This window comes from Hibiscus syriacus, unplaced genomic scaffold, assembly GCF_006381635.1.
Source record: "Hibiscus syriacus cultivar Baekdansim isolate YM2019G1 unplaced genomic scaffold, ASM638163v2 tig00019423_pilon, whole genome shotgun sequence".
Taxonomy (NCBI): domain Eukaryota; kingdom Viridiplantae; phylum Streptophyta; class Magnoliopsida; order Malvales; family Malvaceae; genus Hibiscus; species Hibiscus syriacus.
In genome coordinates this window covers 646,397-670,177 of record NW_024062470.1, presented here as the reverse complement: position 1 = coordinate 670,177, position 23,781 = coordinate 646,397, and the positions used below count along the sequence as shown (strand labels likewise).

The 23,781-nt window shown below is 34.4% G+C and overlaps 2 protein-coding genes and 2 pseudogenes across 2 annotated transcripts; 3 read left to right on the top strand and 1 right to left on the bottom strand.

Annotated features, from left to right (window-relative positions):
* The first annotated feature begins 941 nt into the window (after positions 1–941).
* Positions 942–7,337, top strand: LOC120209650 (annotated as a pseudogene).
* A 2,311-nt stretch (positions 7,338–9,648) lies between these two features.
* Positions 9,649–10,425, top strand: LOC120209609 (ethylene-responsive transcription factor ERF003-like). Its single transcript, XM_039208569.1, has one exon. The coding sequence runs from the start codon at positions 9,649–9,651 to the stop codon at positions 10,423–10,425; it is 777 nt and encodes a 258-aa protein (XP_039064500.1).
* Positions 10,426–12,217: 1,792 nt separating this feature from the next.
* On the top strand, positions 12,218–12,678 carry LOC120209608 (annotated as a pseudogene).
* Positions 12,679–17,790: 5,112 nt separating this feature from the next.
* LOC120209607 (protein STRICTOSIDINE SYNTHASE-LIKE 12-like) lies at positions 17,791–21,146 on the bottom strand. The gene is made up of 3 exons (XM_039208568.1): positions 20,902–21,146; positions 19,194–19,463; positions 17,791–18,253 (listed from the first exon to the last, which is right to left on the bottom strand). The coding sequence occupies exons 1-3, from the start codon at positions 21,144–21,146 to the stop codon at positions 17,791–17,793; spliced, it is 978 nt and encodes a 325-aa protein (XP_039064499.1).
* Between the last annotated feature and the right edge of the window lie 2,635 nt (positions 21,147–23,781).

The following is a 23,781-nucleotide window of genomic DNA, read 5'->3' as shown; positions in this document are numbered from 1 at the left end:
ACTATTATGTCAATATTATTGTGAATGACCAAAATAAAATGTCATATTAAATATGATTTTAAAAAATTATGAATTTATAATTTTAAACTTGGGTAAGTGTGTCCTAGGTAAGAGAGAACCCTGGGTAGGTGCCTTTTTTACCCATGTTAAGGGTAACCCGATTTAGCGAATTAAAAAATTATTATTATCTCTTAACATTTTGAATTTCAACAACATATATATAGGAATACGAATATTTATAGATCATCGTCAAATGATTAAAAGTCTTAAAATAAATATTATCTCATATTTATATAAAAAAGTATGATGATGTTTAACACATTACAAAAATTTAATAAATTAATAATTGTATAAGTTTTAAATTTATATTTCATTCATATTTTTAAGTCGTTGAATTAAAAATTTAAGGCGTAAAATTATAACATTAAATTATTAATAAAATGTAAAAAAAATGCATAAATTATATGATAATTTATAATTTCTAAATGATGTGATTATCCTTAGCACATCGGTCGAAAAATCTCTACTTAAATTAGACTACTTATAATATGATTGTTATTATCATCAAATCTTTTCTACAATATTCACCCACTAAAATTAAATGTGTGATACGGGTCGTTTCGAATTAATCAAATAAAACCTTAAAATTAGATGAGGAACAAAAAAAAATCAATATTAAAAATGATCCATATATGTAATTTGAGATAATTTAATTTTTTTTTCATAAAGAGATGATTTGAACTTAAATATGATTAGAATATATGATAGTGAATAGTGAAGTTTGACCATTGGCCACATCTAACTTTGAACATTTTACGTACCAAAGGCCAAACCTTTCTCTTTCAATCTCTCTCTTAACTGTCTTTCAAAAAAAGAAAATATTTTTCAGCGTTTCTCTGACAACCTTAAGCTCATCTTACATCTGTGTTCTGTCCTGTCCTTCCCCCAATCACAGATTCAGCTAAATCCCCTCTCTCTCTACTCTTCAAATTCACCTGAAGAAGAACACAGTACAACACACAGAGAAAGAAAACCCCCTGTTTCCTTGTTTATCTGTCTTATTTTGTTTTTTCTGAGCTGCTTGTCGTGTGACTTTTTTTTATTAAGTTGCCAGCAAAGGAAAAGGAAGATCCCAGAAAAAAATGTCAATGAAGTATGTTCTTTAAGCTGAAATTCCACTCTTTGTTTTGATTTTTTAAAAAATTATGCATTTGAGGTTTCGTGGTCTGCTTGTAGATGTTGAGTCTCAAAGTTCAGATCTATGTTGAGTCTGAAAGCATATAAATCATGGGGTTTTCTTAAAAAGCTGTTCCCTTTATCATGTTTCTCTTACAAGTTACAGCCTTTTTTCTTTGACTTTCTGGAACTCTTGAGGTATAATTTACAGGTTTATTTAGGTATTTAGCTTAAACTTCTTGAAAATACAGACACTTAACCTAAAAGCTGTTTCAGTTGCCCTTTATCATGTGATCTTATCTTCTTTCTATATATATATATATTGATTTTAAATGAATTATAGTGAAGTAGTTGAGTTTAAATAAACGTGCTTAGATGGGTAAAACAAACCAGCTGAAAGTCAAACTCCCGAAAAGAAAATAAGAAGATGAAATTATGAGATGGGATTTGTTGTTTAAGTGTTTTTCTGGGTTTATATGGGTGTTTTGTGCTTGATGGTGGTTAGTTTCTCTTACTTTCTTTAAATGTTCATAAATAGGATAATGGACTAAAGATCTGGTTTGATTGTTGCAGCTGATCTTGGAGAAATTTGTTTATGACTGTCATTATCATGATCTGCAGTTGCTGAGGGGGGAAAAAGAAAGTTGTCTTTTTAGTGTTTACTATGTGTTTGATCCTTTGAACCACTTGGGATTGGAGTAAGATTGTGAAAGAATGGCTGGTGCTAGGCGAAGAAAGCAGCATTTCAGCCGAATACATGCTTTCTCGTGTGGGAAAGCATCTTTCAGAGGCGATCATTCGTTGATCGGAGGGCCTGGCTTCTCAAGAGTTGTGTATTGCAATGACCCTGAATGCTTTGAGGCCAGCCTTCACAACTACAGCGATAATTACATTCGGAGTACAAAGTATACGCTGGCCACCTTCTTTCCGAAGTCGTTGTTCGAGCAATTCAGGAGGGCTGCCAATTTTTATTTTCTCATATGTGCTGTTCTGGCTTTTACACCACTCTCTCCTTACTCTGCTGTTAGCAATGTTCTTCCATTAGTTGTTGTAATCGGAGCTACTATGGGAAAGGAGGCCGTCGAAGATTGGAGAAGGAAAAAACAGGTAATCGACGTTAAGAAACTTGATGTTGCTTAGAGTTGAATTTATAAATCACTACCGTTCTGTTTTTCTTTTATATGGTATCAAGTGTAGCTTCAATTGCAACTAGTCTCATTTTTGCATCGACTTTTTTATGAATCATAGTGGATTTTTCGAGTTTCGGGTATGCAGATGTAAGTTAGAATCGAGGCATATATTGTCATGAAGTCTGCATGTTCCGGAATTGGTTTTCGGGAAACATACTTGCTCGGTGCTACAACTGAACTGATTGCCAGAAGGTTGTGAATAGGGGTTGCTAGGAAATGTGTACAGGAATGCTGCAAGTATGCTTGTAACCTTTTGCTTCATATGTCTTGTTTTTTATCTGCATTCTTGAGTGTATGTTTCCCAGATCGTAAAATTGTCGTCGATGACATTGTAGGACATTGAGGTCAACAACCGGGAAGTTAAAATGCATCAAGGTGATGGTGTTTTCGAACATACTAAATGGATGGATTTGAAAGTTGGAGATATAGTGAAGGTGGAAAAGGATGAATTCTTTCCTGCAGATCTCATTTTGCTCTCATCGAGTTACGAGGAAGCTATTTGCTATGTCGAAACGATGAACCTCGACGGCGAAACCAATTTGAAACTAAAACAAGCATCGGATGCAACTTCAAGTTTGCACGAGGACTCAAGCTTTCAGAATTTTAAAGCTGTCATCAGATGTGAAGATCCGAATGCAAATCTGTACGCTTTTGTTGGAAGTTGGAACTTGGAGATGAACAACATCCTCTATCTCCTCAGCAGCTTTTACTTAGGGACTCCAAATTACGGAACACGGATTATATCTTCGGTGTAGTTATCTTCACAGGCCGTGACACGAAGGTCATTCAAAATTCAACAGAGCCTCCTTCGAAGAGAAGCAAGGTCGAGAAGAGAATGGATAAGATTGTGTACTTTCTGTTTGCTGTCCTAGTTGTGCTGTCGGTTATCGGGTCGATTTTCTTTGGCATAGAGACCAGAGAGGACCTTGAAAATGGAATAATGACCAGATGGTACCTCAGACCGGATGAGACTACAATTTATTATGATCCAAAGAGGGCAGCAGTAGCAGCAATTTTGCAGTTTTTGACAGCCCTCATGCTGTATTCATATTTGATTCCTATTTCCTTGTATGTATCAATTGAAATTGTCAAAGTTCTCCAGAGTATTTTCATCAACCAAGATCTGCACATGTACTATGAAGAAGCCGACAAGCCAGCACGTGCTCGGACCTCGAATCTAAATGAAGAACTCGGCCAGGTTGACACTATACTTTCTGATAAAACTGGAACTTTGACTTGCAATTCCATGGAATTTATCAAATGTTCTATAGCTGGAACATCTTATGGTCAAGGAATCACCGAAGTTGAAAGAGTTCTCGCCTGGAGAAAGGGTTCCCCTTTGGCTCAAGAGGTAGCAGAGGTTGAGGGCCAAGTAAAGGAGGAGAGCAAAGAAGAAAAGCCGTCTGTCAAAGGGTTTAATTTTGTGGATGAAAGAATCATGAATGGTAATTGGCTAAACGAACCTCGTGCGGATGTAATCCAGAAGTTTTTACGACTATTGGCTATCTGCCATACTGCAATACCCGAGGTGGATGAAGAAACTGGTAGAATTTCCTATGAAGCCGAATCACCGGACGAGGCAGCATTTGTGGGTTGCGGCTAAAGAACTGGGATTTGAGTTTTATGAAAGGACACAAACAAGCATTTCATTATACGAGTTCGATCTATCTGGGAAAAAAGTGGAAAGGTTCAACTCTGTAATCCTTAATCGTTTATAGATTATATTCAAGGCCATCCATTGGAGTTAACTTCAGCTGCAGGCTGAGTTCATAGGCTTCATCTATTAATTTTAAGTTTCAATAACGGAAACGACTTAACATTTTCCTCTTCTTCAGATCTTATGAACTATTGAACATCTTGGAGTTTAGTAGCTCGAGAAAGAGGATGTCTGTGATTGTGCGGAATGAGGAAGGCAAGCTGCTGCTACTATGTAAAGGTGCCGACAGGTTTGTAATCTGAAATAATTAAGGATTAGATTAAGGGTTCTTTCTGGTTATAAAAATACTTAACAATGGATTATATTAAGTACATTTTCGTTCTTCTTACAAGCAGTGTCATGTTCGAAAGACTTGCAAAGAATGGACAAGAATTTGCAGAGCAAACCAAGGAGCACATTGAAGAATATGCTGATGCTGGTTTGAGGACTTTGGTACTTGCATACCGTGAAATAGATGAGGAAGAATATGTTAAGTTCAATGAGGAATTCACGGAAGCCAAGAATGTAGTGAGTGCAGATCGGGAGGAAATGATCGAGGAAGTGGCCGAGAAAATCGAGAGGGAGTTGATTCTTCTTGGTGCTACAGCTGTTGAAGACAAACTTCAAAATGGGGTGGGTTTAGAGACCACATATTGAAAGCATTACTTGTTTATATTTTAATGTCTGCATTCATGTTTTGCCTTTTCTGCTGGACAGGTTCCGGAATGCATCGACAAACTCGCACAAGCCGGGATCAAGATATGGGTTTTGACAGGAGATAAGATGGAGACTGCCATTAATATTGGGTATAATCATTGTTGCAAATGGTTACCATAAGATCTGTGTGAACTTTCATTTGCTGATTTCAAAAACTTCAAACTTTGCAGCTTTGCCTGTAGTTTGCTTAGACAAGGAATGAAGCAAGTTGTAATAAATTCCGAGACTCCGGAAAACAAGGCATTGGAGAAATCCGGGGATAAAACCGCCGCTGCAGCGGTAAACTCTAAGTTCAATGAATCCTTTTTATCTCATCGAATGCTGTTTTTTTTGTATTTGTTCAAGCACATTTCGAGAAAGATTTTTGCGCCTTAAACTGTGTTTGCCATACTTGTTTCTTATCCGAATACAATCTAATGTTTTGTGTGTGCTTGTCGGCTTATTGAGAACCTTTTGATTTTCGATTTTCTAGGCATACAAGGCAAGCGTTATCCAGCAGATAGCTGAAGGGAAGCAGCTGCTTGCTTCATCGAATGAAAATTCCGAGGCATTGGCTTTGATCGTTGATGGAAAATCATTAACTTATGCTCTGGAAGATGATGTCAAAGACAGTTTCCTTGAACTTGCTATTGGATGTGGATCCGTTATTTGCTGTCGTTCATCTCCTAAACAGAAGGCTCTTGTAAGTTATATCATCCCTTAATGATGTGCACGTGCACACGCACACATAGACACGTACACGTACACGCACGTGCACACACATACGTATGTATAATGACTGAAAAAAAGCATCTGAGCTTTTTCTTGCTACTCTAGCAATTCTGAGGAGAATTCAACTAACAGGGGGAAAACTTGCAGGTTACAAGACTGGTTAAAACTAAAACGGGAAGTACAACTCTAGCAATCGGTGATGGAGCAAACGATGTCGGTATGCTTCAAGAAGCCGATATTGGAGTTGGTATCAGTGGTGTAGAAGGAATGCAGGTAAATGCTTAATAAATTGTTTCATGTATAAAGAAGGTGCATCGGTTTGTTTCGCTTGATGCGTTTTCCTTCTCGATCCTAATACCGACTTCTTGAATTTTTAGGCCGTCATGTCAAGTGACATCGCAATTGCGCAGTTCCGGTATTTGGAGCGCTTGCTTCTTCTGCATGGACATTGGTGTTACAGGAGGATTTCATCAATGGTACTATAAGTTACTCTTAGATGTTAAACTTGAAGTGTTCATCAAAACCTGCAACTTAGATGTACATGTCTTTTCTAATCACAAAATCGAATTCGGAATTCGATATAACCGCAAAATCAGAAGATTGTTATGAAAAAGAAACAACACCATCCAATAGCAACCAGTTAAACTAAAATGATAGAACTGTTTTGCAGATATGCTATTTCTTTTACAAGAATATTGCTTTCGGTTTCACTATCTTCTTCTTCGAGATATACGCATCGTTTTCCGGACAAGCTGTATACAACGATTGGTTTCTGTCCCTCTATAATGTCTTCTTCACATCACTTCCGGTGATCGCCCTTGGAGTTTTCGACCAAGACGTCTCATCCCGTTTGTGTCTTAAGGTATCTCTCTATACATAAGAGAGCTTCTATGTTGCTTCACTAATAAAAAAATTGAACTTTGATGAATGATATCCGATTTCTCTTGGACTTATGTTGCAGTTTCCTCTATTATATCAAGAAGGCATACAAAATGTCCTATTTAGCTGGCTTAGGATCGTCGCATGGGCGTTTAACGGAGTTCTAAGTGCTACGATCATCTTCTTCTTCTGCATCCGAGCAATGCAGCATCAAGCCTTCCGCAAAGGCGGGGAAGTTGCCGGTTTGGAAGTCCTCGGCGCCACCATGTATACGTGCGTAGTGTGGGTGGTGAACTGCCAAATGGCGTTATCGATCACTTATTTTACATACATTCAACATCTCTTCATATGGGGCGGCATAATATTGTGGTATATCTTCCTCATGGCATACGGAGCCATGGACCCGAACATATCGACTACTGCCTACAAGGTCTTCATCGAAGCCTGTGCACCTGCAGGGTCGTATTGGCTTCTTACACTCCTCGTGCTGGTAACCTCGCTTCTCCCATATTTCGCATACTCGGCCATCAAATTCCGATTTTTCCCCATGTACCATGAGATGATACAGTGGATTCGATCCGATGGGCAATCGGATGACCCCGTGTACTGTCAAATGGTGCGACAGAGATCGTTACGCCACACTACAGTAGGTTATACAGCACGGTTTGAAGCGAAATCGAGAAGCTCGAAAGAGGGAGGCGAGGGTCATCGATGATCACCGTTTTTTCTCACTATTTTCGACCAAAAGATGGTCTGTATATTATGCTGCTAGGATTTCTTTCAAATGTACATATTTAAACACCAAGAAAAGTTCTTTCTTGTCGAGAAAGTTACGTCTGCAACATGTTCTTAGCAACTTAAGATGCAGTATCGTATCCGACATTACGGTTCGACGTTAGAACCATCATTTTTGTGTTTTGATTTGTATTTAAGATCTAAGGTTATAGAAATTAAAGTAAACTGATTTCTTTCTTGAATCTGTAAGAAAATTAATTGACAGTGTTTAAGCTTTTCAACTTATAAGTTCATTTTTTTTGTCCTCTTGGTTCGAAGGTTTCGTCTTGATTAATCCAAACTGACCCGTATCGCACATTTGGTTTTGGTGGGTGAGTCTCCCGGTAGAGATTTTCCGTGAGACATTGCTTAAGCAATATCAAGTTACTTACCACTTGAAACAATCCCTGTTGGTAACTTATAAGTTCTGAGTGAAAATAGATGACTGCGATTAAAAGTAAAAAATGCGAAATATTCATTAAAAATAAAAGCAATGAGTCGATGTCAGCTATATATATATATATATATATATATATATATATATATATATATATATATATATACTTTAATTGTATGTATGATATGCACCAGAAAGAAGAGCAAGCATGATAAGCAGAAAACAGGAAACGAACAAAAGACTGCTTCACACAGCATTATTAAAGGAGAATTTAAGACTGAAAAAGGTTCTGCCCTAAAGAATCCAAACAAAAACAAACTAAATAACCCTTTAGATATATAATCTGTATCAGAAAATAGCAGCAAAGAGCACAATCTAAAAAACAAAAACCTTTAGCAGAAGAATGGTATTTATATACATAAGTGAATAAGTTCACAGGGAACCCTACAAGCAAGCTGAAAAAGTTGGTATGAGGATTTGCAGGAACTGCAGAAAACCAGCGTATTTGAAAAGCAAAATGAGCCTAACAAGACTGATATATACCATGTTCTTAAAGACTAGGAGCAAGGACAAGCTATTACATGACAAAAAATGAAACCCAACATTATTTTTTTTGGGTTAAAAGAAAGGTTAAGATAGCAAAGGTGTCTTTGGTTTGGTTTTTTTTTGGGGGGCACTTTTGAGGTGTGAGTTTTGTTTGTAGGCTGTTGGATGTATGTTACTAAGGGTATTTCTTAGGGTATAATCTGCTTTCAAAGTTCTGCAATCTTATAAAATGCAACAAAACATTTTGGTTTTTGTCAGTTCTTTGGCTTTGTTTTGGTGTTTTCTGCCCATCTACTTGAGAGTCCGTTGTGACTAAACATGTATCAAATATATATTTGAGTATATTTTAAGGATCACGAACCAAACCACCCTAGTGGTAAAAGAATTATTGTTATTCACTGAGATCTTGGATTAGAACACCAAAAATCCCAAGTATACGAGTGTATATTACATTGTACTTACCCCATATTAATAAAAAAATATACTTTAAGGGTAATGACAAAAGAATCCTCAAACATTTGACAAATAGTTATTTTGATCCCTATTTTTCTAAAACATTTTGACCTCTCAACATTTTATTTTGGGGGAAAACTCATATCTGAATGAAAATCATTAGTCAATAAACAATTTACACTTCAAAAATATGAACATTTTACCCTAAAATGAAACTTTAAAGGTCAAAATTCTTAAAAAATAATAAATAATAAGAGCTAATATGATTATTTGTTAAAGATTAAGCGTATTTTTTACCCTAAAATAAAAATTGAAGGCTAAAATGATAAAAAAAAGAATATGAACCAAAATGATTATTTGATAAAATGTTATGGCTATTTTTTTTGGCATTATGCCTAGGGATGGGCATGGGTCGGGTTGGGTTTTTGGTCCACCCGACTCGACCAGAGAACAAGGGATCCTCCACCCGAGACTCGACCCGAACCCTACCCGATATATAACTTAGAAACCCGACCTGACCCGACACGAAATAATAAAAAAAATAATTTTTATTCAATAAAAAGATTGACTTAATTGAAAAAATTATAAATGGAGGGGTATTATTGTAATTATTCCTAAATATATAAGGTAAAATTATATATTTTTTCGGGCCAGGTCGGGTATTTTCACCATAAACCCGACTCGACCCGAAACCAATTTTTTTTTAAAAATCCGACCCGATTGGGTTGGGTCGGAACCCATCGAGTTCAGGCATCCCTAATTATGCCTCTATTTTAATGTAGGGTAAATATACAATTCAATACTTACCAACAATCAGTTGTTTTAGTTGGATGATGTACTAAATTTTTTAGTAAGATCAGATATTCGAATTCTGATATTATGAATAAAAAAATTAAATCAGAAGCATCGTCTTCATAATAAACTCTTGTAATATTCAATCTTAATTAATTAATTAATAGTTCAATTATTAACGATTAAATTAAATAAAATATATTATGCATTTTGAATGGAACGTTTATTTCAATTTGGCTACTGATGGTATATATAAATAAAGAATATTATAAACTTGACACCTTGCTAAACCCTAATTTTATAATCACAAGAAGACAATGAACATGCAACTATCCCAAAATCATTCTTTAAATCCCCCATTATTGTTCCATGATGTCATTCATGGCAGCTCATCATTTTCGCTACCCATTTCTCCTCGTCCTCCAATGAACACCATGGATACCTCAACATCAACTATGGCATCTCACACAGATCAAAACCCTAGAGAAAACCAGACCTCCATTGAACCTGAGCTTGAAGCAGAAAGCTTCAACAAAAGTGGTGAGAAAACAAGTAACAAGAAGCTCAACAGTGGAAGAAGATACCTCGGGGTTCGACAACGGCCGTCGGGACGATGGGTGGCCGAGATCAAGAACTCATCTCAGAAGCTGAGACTATGGCTGGGGACTTTCGACAAAGCCGAAGACGCCGCCGTGGCTTATGATAACGCCGCCAGGGTTTTACGAGGGAAGAACGCCAAGACCAATTTTCAGTACGAAGAAAACTGCAGGAATCTGATGTTAGGGAAGATCAATCCGAGGGTTTATCAGCTTCTTAGGGTAACCATCATGAAGAACCATGCAAGATCAACAGCTTTGAAAAGCACCATTAATGGAAAGAACATGGGGAGAAAATTAGACCCTAATATTGCTGCTGCTGGTGATTTCGATACGGTTGTTGAAGAAACCATATTTTGTTCTTCAGATGATCATCTTCACGATGAAGATGGTAACAGTAACAACAAGAACAAGATTTGCAAGGTCTCGCTTGGGAATTCTAAGGTGTATTCTTCTGTTGTTGTTGCTCCTTCCTTTGGCTCTTCTTTGCATCAATAAGGAGAATAGGAAAAACACTGAAATACTTCACATGATTCACAGTTTTTTTAGTTATTTTTCATGCATATCAGTTCAAAATTGGCTTGTTCGAAACTTGAAAGAAGACGTTGTTTGTATACTTATGCTGTTCAATATTCAATGTTTAATCTGTCATTCCAGAGTGGAAAATATGAAGTTTATGTTAGCTTTTATATATATATATACACACACACAACAGGTTTGCCTTTAACTTCAGTTGCAACTTAAGAAAAGGTATACGGGTGATTATGTGATAGTATATGATCAAGATTTTTTTTTGTTATTGACAATGTATATATTTTACACACTCACCTACGGTTCCAAATAGGATGGAGATAAGTATAAATTTAATGGGTAATGGGATGATATGAATGTAAAAAGTCATACCCGTCGGGGTGGTGGGTAGGTGATAAGTTTGAGACCTTACCCGCCTTGCATCCATCCGCTCTACATTCGCCCGCCCACTAGCTACTCTCTATATAAATTGTGAATCATTATGAATTCAATTATAATTTCAGAGATTATTCCGTAAATTTTAAGATTTTATAAGACATGACTTGCAATTTAACTAAATGTTAGGGTATAAACATTTTTAAAATCGAATACCATCGTTTCTCCTATCTCAAATTGGTGGGTATGAGCATACGGGTACGGGATGAGTGGTGAGTATCTGGTTAGGTAGTGGATGTGGGGATGAATTTGAGAATATAACGCATGGGCGGACGTGGATTTAAAAAATTTACCCATCGTAGGTGAAGTGGGTAAGTGGTTGATATGAAAATATTAGGTGGATATAGAGATGAGAGAAAGGGTATCTACACTTACCCTGTCAGTTTGTCATTCTTACCGGCTACACGAACCCAAAACTTTAACAGATAACAACATTCCCATTTATAAATGACGAGTAAATTATCTTAAAATAAACAACGTAATAGTCATTTTATAATCGAATAAAAAAAATTAAATAACTATTTTATAACTTTGAAAGTTTGATAAATTAAATATTATTTTAATATAATTTAGTGATCATTTATATACTTTATGATAAGGGATGGATATGAGACTCGAACCCGACTTGATCGGGTCGGGTTTTTTTTAAAAAATCGAGTTCGGGTAGGGTCGGGTCAAGTTTTTTAAACGCGGTGTTCGGGTCGGGTCAGATTTGAGTTTAGAGTGAAAAATACCCGACCTGGAAAAAATAATTTTACCTTATATATTTAGGAATAATTACAATAATACCCCTCGATATATTATTTTTTAAATTAAATCACTGTTTTTTTTATTATTTCGGGTTAGCTTCGGATTTGATTTCAAAAAGTCTGGTCGGGTCGGGTGGAGTGTATATATTATGCGGGTTGAGTTGAATTTCGGGTGGAAGATTCATTGTTATCGGGTCGGGTGGACCAAAAATCGACCCAACCTGACTTATGTCCATCCCTATTTATGATAAATTTAAATTATTTAAATATTATATTATTGTTAAAATCTAATTATGTTGTATTTAAAATTATATCACCACCAAATTTATCAACTTTCAAAAGTTTGAACTCTGATTTTAAACCTCACATTCATACCGAATTATGAACCAATGAAACCAACAACAATCTTCACAAAAATACCTAAATCCAATCATTTTTTTCAAAGTTTTCTCAAATATATCCATAATTTCTCCTCCTCCTCCACTGTTGGCGAAAGCAGCCATCATCATTTCCTTATTTTCTGTAATAATTTGGTAATTAGTGTTACGATTTAGGGTTGAAGATGGTGGCGTTACATGTTGGCAACTCAATCAATTAAAGGAATTTTCGCGGGGTTCGACATGGACTCTGATGGCAGCCTCGCGATTCTCGAGCTCTCCGAGCTCCTCCGATCACTAGGACTCAAGCCGTCCGAGGATCAGATCCATGTGCTATTAGCCAATATGGACTCTAATGGGGATGGTGCGGTCGAGTTCGATGAATTAGTGAATGCGATAATGCCACACATGAACGAACAAATGATGGTGAATCAAGAGCAACTCAAGGAGGTTTTTACCTTGTTTGATCGAGACGGAAACATCTACAGCGACCCAGCCGAACTCGCGGGTTGTATGATCAAAATGGGACGTATAAAGAGCTAACAGAGATGATTAGAGAAGCCGATGCCGACGGAGACGGTGTCATTAGCTGCAATGAATTTTCTACCGTAATTGCTAAGTCGGCCTTTGAGTTTCTAGGCATTCATTTATCTTCATAACCAATATATGTACATATTGGAGTAATAAGCAGCTACTAGTCATTGTATCAATACACTGATACAAAGCCTTTTTTAAAACCTAAAATAAACCATAACCATAGCACTGAGTTGCGGTTGAGGTAATCGTTACTATGTTATAACGTGATTTAATTTTTAAATAATAATTATATTTTTCTGTTACGGATGTGATTTTCGGTGTCCCGGTAACTTTAAAAAACGTTATGATGTGACCGTATACTGCAATTTACACTGAAGGTCGTTTCTCCGGCAATATTTGAGGCATCAAAGAAAGCCCAAGAAGCGTTTCAAGGAACTGGTCTTGATACAAAGAAAGAGGGTAATATCCTTGTGATAAGTGATATTAGATTGATCTTTTGATTGGTTGATTTTATGTCGAGCTTCCTAATGAATGCAGTGGCGGAGTCACGGCTTGTTCAGGGTGGGTACGTGCCCACCACCCTAAAATATATTTCTGGATCCATCATTAAATGAACGGGTAGACATGATGAACAACCTTGATGACCCGTGACTGAGGATGTCATGAGATCAGATAGAAGGGGATAGAAGCTTCTCTCCTATGTATATATCAAATCAGTTGTTCAAGGAAAGGAATATGACTCATTTTAAATTAGTCATTGAATATTTAAACATTCTAAATTAATCCCTAAACTATGACTATCATTTTAAATTCATCCTTAAACTTTTAAACATTCAAATTTCATCCCCAAACTATGATTCTCATTCTAAATTAGTCCCCAAACTTTTCAACATCCCAATAAATTCCCCCTGAACCTAAAACATTCAAAAATTTGGGAAAGAAATTAGAATATTGAAAAGTTTGGGGATCAAAGGGTCATTTGTCTGAGGATGATTTCAGAATGTTTAGAGTTTTAGAGACAAATTTAGAACGAAAACCATGGTTTAAGGATGAAACTAGAATGTTCAAAAATTTGGAGACTAATTTGGAACGAGGGTCAAAATTTGAGGATGTATAGTGTGATTAACTCTAATTAAAATAAACACGTAATTAAGGTAATGAGAAGAGTAAACGTATTCAATAAAACAATATTAAAATATTATATTATTCTTGTAGGAAACGAATTCAAATTAACATTACCACAACTCAATCATTACATATATTTAATGATTATGAGCATTTATCAATATGCAGCTCGGTGATCCAAAATAAAGATATATAACCAAATAACTATCAATAATATGCTATCAATTTTCCGTTAAAAAATTAAATGAATTGACGATGTAGTATTTTTTTTAATTTTTTCAATAATGATGACGTAACATTACCTTATGGTGATACATTAACATCATTGTTAATTTTTTAATGGTGGATGACCAATATCAAGTATGATTTTAAACAAAATAGTTGAGTGACTAAAACAGAATAAAAGTGATAGTTGACGTACTATACGTATAACTTACCCTAAAACAATATTATTATTTTATTAAATAAAAGTAAACGTATTCAATAAAGTAATATTAAATATTCTATTGGGCTAATTAAACACAATTCTTGTAGGAAAAGGATTAAATATTTAGAGTGCGTATATAAAGAGAGGAGGCTAAAGAACTCTTCACCAGAACAATTGGAAGAGAAGAAGAAACATAAAAAAGATAAGCATCAAGCATTGTTATTCTCTTGAAGATGCAGAGGGAGATTGGTTCATGGTACGTCGATGATCGGACTTTGAATTGGTACTTTTTCGATATATGGACGGGTTAACTTACGCAAGATCGATCCCCACAAGACTACGAGGAAGAGGCACATTACCCGCACCTTTGCCGCAGGTTTCGATACTGTCACGCTTCGATCGATCGCCGTGACGACCTTGATCGTAGTGAAATCTGTGATATGTTTCACCGAAACCTGTTCGGCGGATCGATTAGATTCGCCCCGTGGGAGCACGAAATCTCCGAAGAATTCAAGGACAACCGCCATTCTCAAATCTAGAACTATATCGACTGCACACGTAGGGATGAACGCAACGCGAAGGTGGATAAGTTCTGGATCGTTGTGAAATTCGGGGTGTTTGTGATGTACCGTGATCTCGATCATGATTATTACAGCGATGACGATGGTGATGCCGATGAGGAAATCGGATTCGTTCCGGCTTGTAAGTCGAGCATCGAAACATTGGAGAGAGTTTTGGATTCGGGGTTTAGAGTTTAGGGTTTAAGATTTAGGAAGCTAAACGTATTCCTTGTGGGACCGATGTATTGAAAAGTGGCTAGAGAAGAGTCACTATACCATGCCTTGTGATTCATGAATGTTTAAATCTTCATTAATTACTGTTATTATATAGTAAGTTCAGATGTTCTTATTCATTTAATTTAAGTTTATAATTTAATTTGAAGTTCGAACACTTTATCTTTTCAATCCAATTTTCTCTATTCATAACCTTAGATTCGAACTAATAACCTTACTTAAAAAGGATTTTAATGAGGATTAAACTATTAAAAGATCACCGAGAATCGTAAATCAAAGCCAAGCGTCATGAGAACTATACATGAAAGTAAAATCGTATATCTAAATTCAATCTGAAGGTTCATAGCACGAAAGATCAACATTATTTCAAATAAACGTTATATTTATAAGTCGTATCGTAGTTAAATCTAACCCTTTAATTTAAGGACTACAGTGGGGATTTTTATTTGATTCTATATTTAAAATGGAATTAGATTACCAAGTTCATAGAATATTAGTTAATATATATTTATAGAATTAATGGGAATTATTAAAGAGTTTCCACTAATTTAGACAATTAATAAATGATTTTGCTTGTGAATTTAAAATTACCCAGAAAAAAGGGCATACATATACGTGTGTATGTATATATAGACGGCTACATGACTTTGTTATCTTAGGGGCCGTTTGTTTACTGTTGAATGAAACCATTCAGTGTTTAAATGCTGAACCGTTTAGCATTCAACGTGTTTGATTCTCACCTCTGAATGAAGACTATGCTGAATGAAACAGTAAAACACTGTTGAATGAAACATCAAAACACTGCTGAATGAAACAACAAAACACTGCTGAATGATTCAGCATTAAAGTACATTCTGAATCATTAAGCACCCGGTATTTTACCATAATACATATTTTTTCACATGTTTTCTTATTAAACAATCATATCTTATAATATAATAAATCATTATGAAAGTAAAAATGAAAATATTCATAATTCAGATTGTACATTCAGAACCATTATCAAACAGTATGTCACATTCAGAGTCAATTCATACAGAGCTTTTGAATAATTTAGGTCATTGAATCATTCGCGCTTAATCATTTTATTTTATCAAACAACCCCTTAGAGATGGAAAATCATTCTGGTTCATGGCCCTGTTCAAATTATAGAACTTGGTATTGTTTCGATAAATGGATGGGAGAACTTGTAGAAGATCAGATTCCACAAGACTACGAGAAGGAAGTCCATGACCCTCCACGTTGCGGTCGCTTGTTTTACCATCGCCGCCGCCTGCCAGTAGTCCCCCAGTAGGGTTCTCTGGATGTTATTCGGCCTTGCCTGGATGTTTACGATGTCGTAGGTGTTGGCTCTAGGGCCCATGAGCCAAAACCTTATGGTATTGTTAGCATTGTAGTTGGAGACCAGAACATATGACCCGTCTTGGCTAACTGCTACCCCTGCTGACCCTGAGAGGCTCCTTAGCAATACTGTCGCTCACCTCGTGCTCGGGTTGTACATTAGCAACGTCCCCGTCGAATCATTCGACGCCAACCCTTTCGAAGCATCTCTGCAACATTAATTATAGAGGGGAGAAAAGAACTTTGGAGGAAGGAAAACGTTACTCCTAGTGAGTCTAGAACTCGTGACTTAAAAGAATGTAAGGGACTAAAGATAAGAACAACTTAGTCTATAAATATATCATCATTATTTTTATGTCACATCAATAATTAAGAGCATATAAATATATCATATACAAGAAACAATTAGATGGCTCGAGTGGTAAAAGAAGATATTCTCCTTAAAGATTTGAGTTTGAGCAATTATGTCTATACGGTGTGTGTACATTAATAAATTAAAAATTTCTAAACAAATACTATCTTATAATCACTCATACTATATATTGGTTAGGATCCACTTCACCTAGTGTAAAACTTTTAATTTTAAGTCATTTTAGGATCGTTAGATAAAGAGAAATCAAAGGTTGAGATCCACTTACTCCTGGTTAATCTTAACCTTTGATTTCTCAAATCCAACGATCCTAAAAACGTGTAAAAAAATTACACTGTATAATTGGATCCTAACCCATATCTATATACACACACACATTTAGGACATTTGGATGAATGAAAATAGATGGTTGAGATTGACTCATTGTTTTTTTCCAGTAAATATCTTCACATTTCTTATTTTTAAACTCATCCATCTGTTTTCACTCATCCAATGATCTAAAATATGTGTAAAACTAAAAAAATTAAATTACATTGTATAAGAAGATCATGATCATGCCATATATATAAGGGTTAGGATCTTAATTTGAGTTTTAAGGGGCTTATTCGGTCTAAATCCAATTCAAATTTTAAGATAAAAATCTGAATATGAATTTCATCCATATAAATATAAAATGATTTTAGTTTTCTTAGGTAAAATAAAGAAATGAGTATTATACCAATTATGTCCAAATATATAAGAAAATTATATTATTATTATCATGGTTGAGTTAAAAAAATTTAATCCTAAATTTAAATCCGACCCAAACTGATCTAATCATTTGTAAAATTCAACCTTATTTTTATTCAAAAAAATTGATTTCGTTGAGTCAAGTCAAAGTTCTACCTCATTGAACCTAATACATTGGATATTTTTGGTCACTGAACTTTCTCTCTCTTATTTTGATCATTCCGTCGTTAAATATTTAACGACGTTAAAAACAATGTTGCTTTAAAAAAACAAAATTTTCACCAAAAGAATGTCGTTTTGCATCTATATAACTGCTCGTTTTAATGTCGTCAACTATTTAACGGCCGAGTAACAAAAAAATCCAATGAATTAAGTTTATTGAGGAAATTGAATAAATTAAAAGTAAAGATAGTTAAATAAGAGAAAGAGTAAAGTTTAGTTGCCGAATTTATAATTTACCCACCAGCCGTGAAGCAATATAAAGCTTGAAACCAAACTCTTCAACTTCACTCACTGAATTGTTTCCGTACCATAGCTCAAGATTAACTGTCTGTAAAACGTCCCCATTTCCATTGATCCTTAGTCCTAAAGGCAACAAACTCGATTCCGTTCGCCGGTCTATCCTCGCCGCCGCTAGCCAGAAATCGTCTGCTCTCGTCCTCTTGATGTTATCCGGCGTCGGCAAAGAGTTTACTATTTCGGATTCGTAGGGTTTATGGCCGTGGAGCCAAATCTTTCGAGTCTTGTTCCCGATGAACTCGGAAACCAGGGCGAATTTCTCATCTTTATCGACTGCAACTCCGGCGGCAAACGAGAGGTTCCTAAACAGCACCGTCACTTGCTTGCTTCCGACGTCGTACTTCAACAGCCTACCCGTTGAATCATTAACGCTTACTGCTGTTTGGAATTGTCTGCGAGATTGGAGAAACTATTTTTAGTTAAACATACAATATAAAACATTAGCTAATTGACGGTCAATACATATAATTAACGTAAGATTTATATATATATATATTAATTTATTGATGTAACGTGTCATATTATCTAAGATGATAAGACATATGTGATATCGTTGAAGATGATAGCATAATATATAACATATAGTATATAACATATGATATCTAAACAATTAAGCACATGCAAAAATATCGCATCTATCAGGAGCGGATGTACTTGACCCTCGAGGAGACCAAGCGTATACTTATTATTTTAGATAAATAATTAAATATGGCTCAATATATTAAGGGAGAGATAAAAAAAACGTTTGCGTATTCATATTATTGAAAAAAAATAATTAAAATTTTTAGAATTCTATTTTCAAATCATCAATAATATATATTAACTATTAATTTAGTAATTTTTTTTATTTAATTAGAGCTATTTTGATTAAACATCAAAGTATTAAATAAAAGAATATGAGTGAAAATGATCATTCGAATAAATATTGAGGGATTAATTTTGATTTATACTAATAAGTTATATTATATGTTTAGTTCCTAAATTATCAGTTTTGGCCCATTTAGTACTTAAACTTTAAAAAAAAATCATACTTAACGTTTAGTTTTTGTTTCATTTCAGTACTCCGCCATTAAAAAGTTAACGTATTTATACCTAAACTATCAATATGGCTCGTTTTGGTACCTAAAATTTTATTTTTTTTTCAAAACTTAATGTTAAGTTTTAATGAGTACTAAAATGAAATAAAAACTAAACATTATGCATGTTTTTGAAAAAAATTAAAAGTTTAAGTATTAAAACAGACCAAAATTAACAGTTTAGCTACTAAACGTATAATTTAAACTAAGGTATGTTGAAGGAAGAATTAAAAAAATATATAGGAAACTAACGGACGTTATATCGAAAGCCGAACTGGCGTCGGTGAAGTAGACATTTCCGGTCGGTTGATGGACGTAGACCGCGTTGCAGAAACGGAAAGGTTGACCTTCAGCGGCGGTGGAAAGTGGCGTTACAAAACCTCCTTTTGGTTCCAATACTCCGAATCCGTAAAACGCGTCGCAAACGTACAACCGTTTCGTCCGATGGTGCAACGCCATCCCTAATGGCCTTCCACAGATCGGATTTGGCTTCAAGATATCCGTGCCGTCGCACATGGATTTTGACCTAACACAAATTATGTCACATTCAGCCCCAATCGACAACATACAAATCGCTAAATGACACGGATCACATTTATATTTTTTTTAATATTTTTAGAAATAAAATAATATTTAATTTTTTTTAAAAAAGGTCTAAACGTTTTAACGGTATGCATCTGAAAGTGTAATGGAGAAAAAATATTAGGCACATAATTTTAACAAAAAAATCATTTACGCATCAAAAAGTTAATTTTGAGTATAATTTGAGCAATTATTTTTATATTAAGCCTTGATACTAATATGAAAAAAAATGATATACGGGTAAAAACTTTGATTTAGGATTTTTTACCGTTTATGTTTAGGTTTATAAACGAATTGAACGTTCGATATTTTTTTTAGTGAATTGTTTGTTTATTAAGTTAAATAAATTAATATGAATAAATTTTTTATGTTAATTTAACAAACGAGCAAACTCAAATAGAGGTTTTTTTGGTTCGTTTATTGGCTCATTTAAAAACTCGTTTATAAACTTGTTTACTCTATTCTCCTATTCCTTTTATTTTTCTATTATAAATATTGGTGAATGTATGGACTAAATTGAATAAAAGGGTTAACTTTGAAGTTCAAAAATATAAATCTTAAGGAGCTAAAGGACTAAAGGCATAAGTTTACCATTTTCCTTGACTTGCAAATAAAAAATAATGTAAAGGGAGGGTTGGTTGCTGAGTAGAGTCGAAAAATATAAAAATAATATTCATGAAATATTTTAAAAAAATAAACAAATGAATATGTACATGATTTTAAAATTTATACCCGAACATAAATACATTCAAATTAAATAAACGAACACGAATACAACCTTATTCATTCAAAACTCTGATCATTTACACGCCTATTCATATTTCTTATATATGCCTACAATAAAACGCAAGCAAAAAGAAATAAGGAAAAATATTCAAATGATCTTCGATTATAAGATACTATTTTATTGAGTTTCGACTATTAAAAGCTACAAAATAGTCTTCCGACTATAGAGCGTTATTTTGTTGAGTCATTCGACTATTAAAGTTATAAAATGGTCACCCGACTATTCATAATGTTCAAATTTTATCTTTTTTCGTTAAAAATTAATGGTATTATGCGCTAAACGTTAGCATGTTGACTGTGATATGATAAAATATGATCCCAAAATCTCAAACGACTATCATATCTCAGTCATCATGTTAACGTCCAACTTAGATAACTGCCAATTTTTTAACGGAAAATGACGAGTTTAGAACATAATAATTAGTCGGGTGACTATTTTGTAACTTTAAATAGTCAAGGGACTTAACAAAACAACATTAAATGATGATAAGACTATTTTGTAACTTTTAATAGTAAAAGAACTTAATATAAAAATACCCTATAGCCGAGAGATCATTTGTGTACTTTACCTTTTTGGTTTGATAGAAAGGTTTTACCTGGTAGGAGCCGCGTATCCGAAGTCAACAAAACCGATGGTCGGACCCTGATATTTCAGAATCCTACCGTCGGCCACACCGGTAAAGAAGTTTCCGGTCCGCAACTCAAAAGTCATCGCCTCGGGGCCTGCCGCATTCCGCGGCAGTCGGAGCTTGTCCAACGAAATTACTGAAACTAACGTCGGAAGACAACAAAGGAGGAAGATGGATGCTGCTATTCTCATGAACGTGAGGCTTCTTGCCATTTTCAACTTGATATTTATCTTCACGATTCTAATATGATAAAGCAATATTTATAAGGATTATGTAACATTGATTTAATTTTTAATTATAATTTCCAGGTTCACGTGAGATGAGTTTATTATTGATGCATTAGTTGAGATTCTCAATCATGCGATAAATAGGTTTAAATATTAATCTGATCTATGTACATTGCACCTCCTTTTAAATTGATTGTTTATCCTAATTGAAAACCCTAAATTCTAGTCCCTAAATTAAATAGTCCCTAAATTTTAAATAAGATTTTATTCGATTGAACCGAAAAAACGCTTAACCCAGATTTGTGGGTCTCATCAAAAACCTCTTGTGGGTCTCATCAAAAACCTACCCAGACTTATTTGGAGGAAAAGAGTACACCACAAATATGGTAAGAAGCCGAAGCACATAACTTAGCAACAAAACTAAGATCACACAGATTAGAGAAGCACATCACTTTGCCTTTGAGGTCATTTTTAAGTATAAGATCGAGTTAGAAGCTAACTCGGGAGTTATCGATCGATGGAGGATGCACTGTGGCAACCCAACTGAGAAAAACTTAGAAAAGTTACTGAAAAGTTAATATTCAGGGGACGAACGTAATATTCTATGTTAATAATTTAAAATTTTAGGATGTCATAGTAGAAATTTAGAGAAGCAAAATTATATCACTAATACAAAATATTTATATAAAAATTATACGAGAATTTAAAATTTCTAAGATATGACGGGTATTTTAGCGGCCTTTGATCCATCCATAGCTAAGATGTAACATGAGTTTGGCAATGGTGGCAAAAGCAATTCTAAATTCATATCTAATTTCAATTGAATTCAAGACTGGCGACGGAAATTTTAAATATAATTTTCAGGTTCATGTGAGATGAGTCTCGAAATAAATAATCTCTTGCAAAAAAAATTGGTTTAAATATTGATCTGGTCCATGTACTTTGTACGTTCTCTTAAATAGTCTTTGTCCTAATTTGAAATTGTTTGGGATTCGAGAGTGAAGTAATAACGAAAACGATATCAACATAAAATAAGACATGTACGAGAGATGAAATTTGGTGTGGTTAGGCCCTGCCTACTTTTACGGGCAAAAACAATAATCCATTATAAACATAGAGAACACGAAGAGTATAAATACATAATATCACATGTATCCCAAAACCCTATATAGATACCAAATCTTGATATATCCTAAAACATTCTTCCAACATCCCTACAAAACTATCTTTCCAAAATAATTTTCTCTCATGTAACCCTAAAAGTTTAGATATAATTAGGTGTGAGCAAAACTAAACTCGACTCAAAAATCGATTTTTTACTCTATTCAAAACGAAAAAACTCGACCCGAATTTACTTCGAGTTACAATTTCATAAACTCATACTCGAAAAAATTTCAAATTCAAATTTAGTTGTAAAATAGAACTTGAATAACTCAAAATGTTTTGTAATCAGTGAATTTATTTTCAAATTTGAGTCGAGTCCTTCGACTTTATATGATATATATATATCACATGCAAAAAATAAAGAAATATATTTGTTTTGTATATAGGGTTATAGAAAGTCACATTAATTAGAATCAAATAATATTATAATATTATAATATTTCCAAGTAAATTTGAACAGAAACTCGAAAAATCAACTCAATTCGAATTTTATAAACTCGACTAGACTTGAAAAAAAATTCAAGTCAACTCCAAATTATAAATAGGACTCGTCAACTCGAATAACTCAAAATTTTTTATTCAACTCGACTTGATCAACGCTTACCCCTAAATATAATCTTTATTTAAAAAGTCAAATACTCAATCACCAAGAATTTTTATTCCATAAGAATTATTACCTAAAGTAAATATATATTGTATGAAATAAACATAATTATTAAGTAATCTTTAACATTAGAATTATAATAAAATTCAATTTAATTACCGATTATAATAGGTATTTTGTAAAACCTTTTAAGTACGTAGGTAAATATGAACTCATCAAATAGTATAACTGATTAAATAAAGTGATATTTTTAGAGATTCTGAATTCGAGTAATTATCTTTTTAATATGCGCAATAAAATTATAAACAAATACAAAATTTAGTCATAAGCAATCATAAATTTTTTTTTTTGAAAGAGGGTATTTTGTACTAAGATGAATAACAAAGTACACCACCTCAAGGACCTCATTAAAAAACCTCTCTAACCCTAAATGGAGGGAAAAGAGTGTACCTTGGGGTGGTAAAGAACAAATACACATAAAATTCTAACATCATCCAGACTATACCCATGCCCTACCACAATCTCCAATCCAACACATAATAAGACCAACACAGACAACCAACAATATGAATAGAGGACACACTGAGAAACATACGCATACACCAAAACCAGTGGAATGAACCTTAGCACCAGAACGAACCAACAACAACACCCTGAACTTGACCGAAGACAAAGCACTAAGAAATGGATACTCACTTGCTGAACCAAAACCAATAAAAATTGCCTTGAAGCTCGAAATAGAGCTTGCATTCCCCCAAAAATAGAAAGAAACAAGTGCTTGCAGAACTTTCAAAGGAATGCAGAAGCTACCGGAAGGCTCGAACTAGGACCGAAACAAAATTCCAGGGATCG

Coding starts and splice junctions, on each gene's coding strand:
- LOC120209607 (XM_039208568.1), bottom strand. CDS start 21,146: ATGGCAAGAAGCCTCACGTTCATGAGAATAGCAGCATCCATCTTCCTC. Junction 19,464..20,901: donor GGATACGCGGCTCCTACCAG/GTAAAACCTTTC, acceptor AATTTGTGTTAG/GTCAAAATCCATGTGCGACG. Junction 18,254..19,193: donor AGTTCGGCTTTCGATATAAC/GTCCGTTAGTTT, acceptor CCAATCTCGCAG/ACAATTCCAAACAGCAGTAA.
- LOC120209609 (XM_039208569.1), top strand. CDS start 9,649: ATGAACATGCAACTATCCCAAAATCATTCTTTAAATCCCCCATTATTG.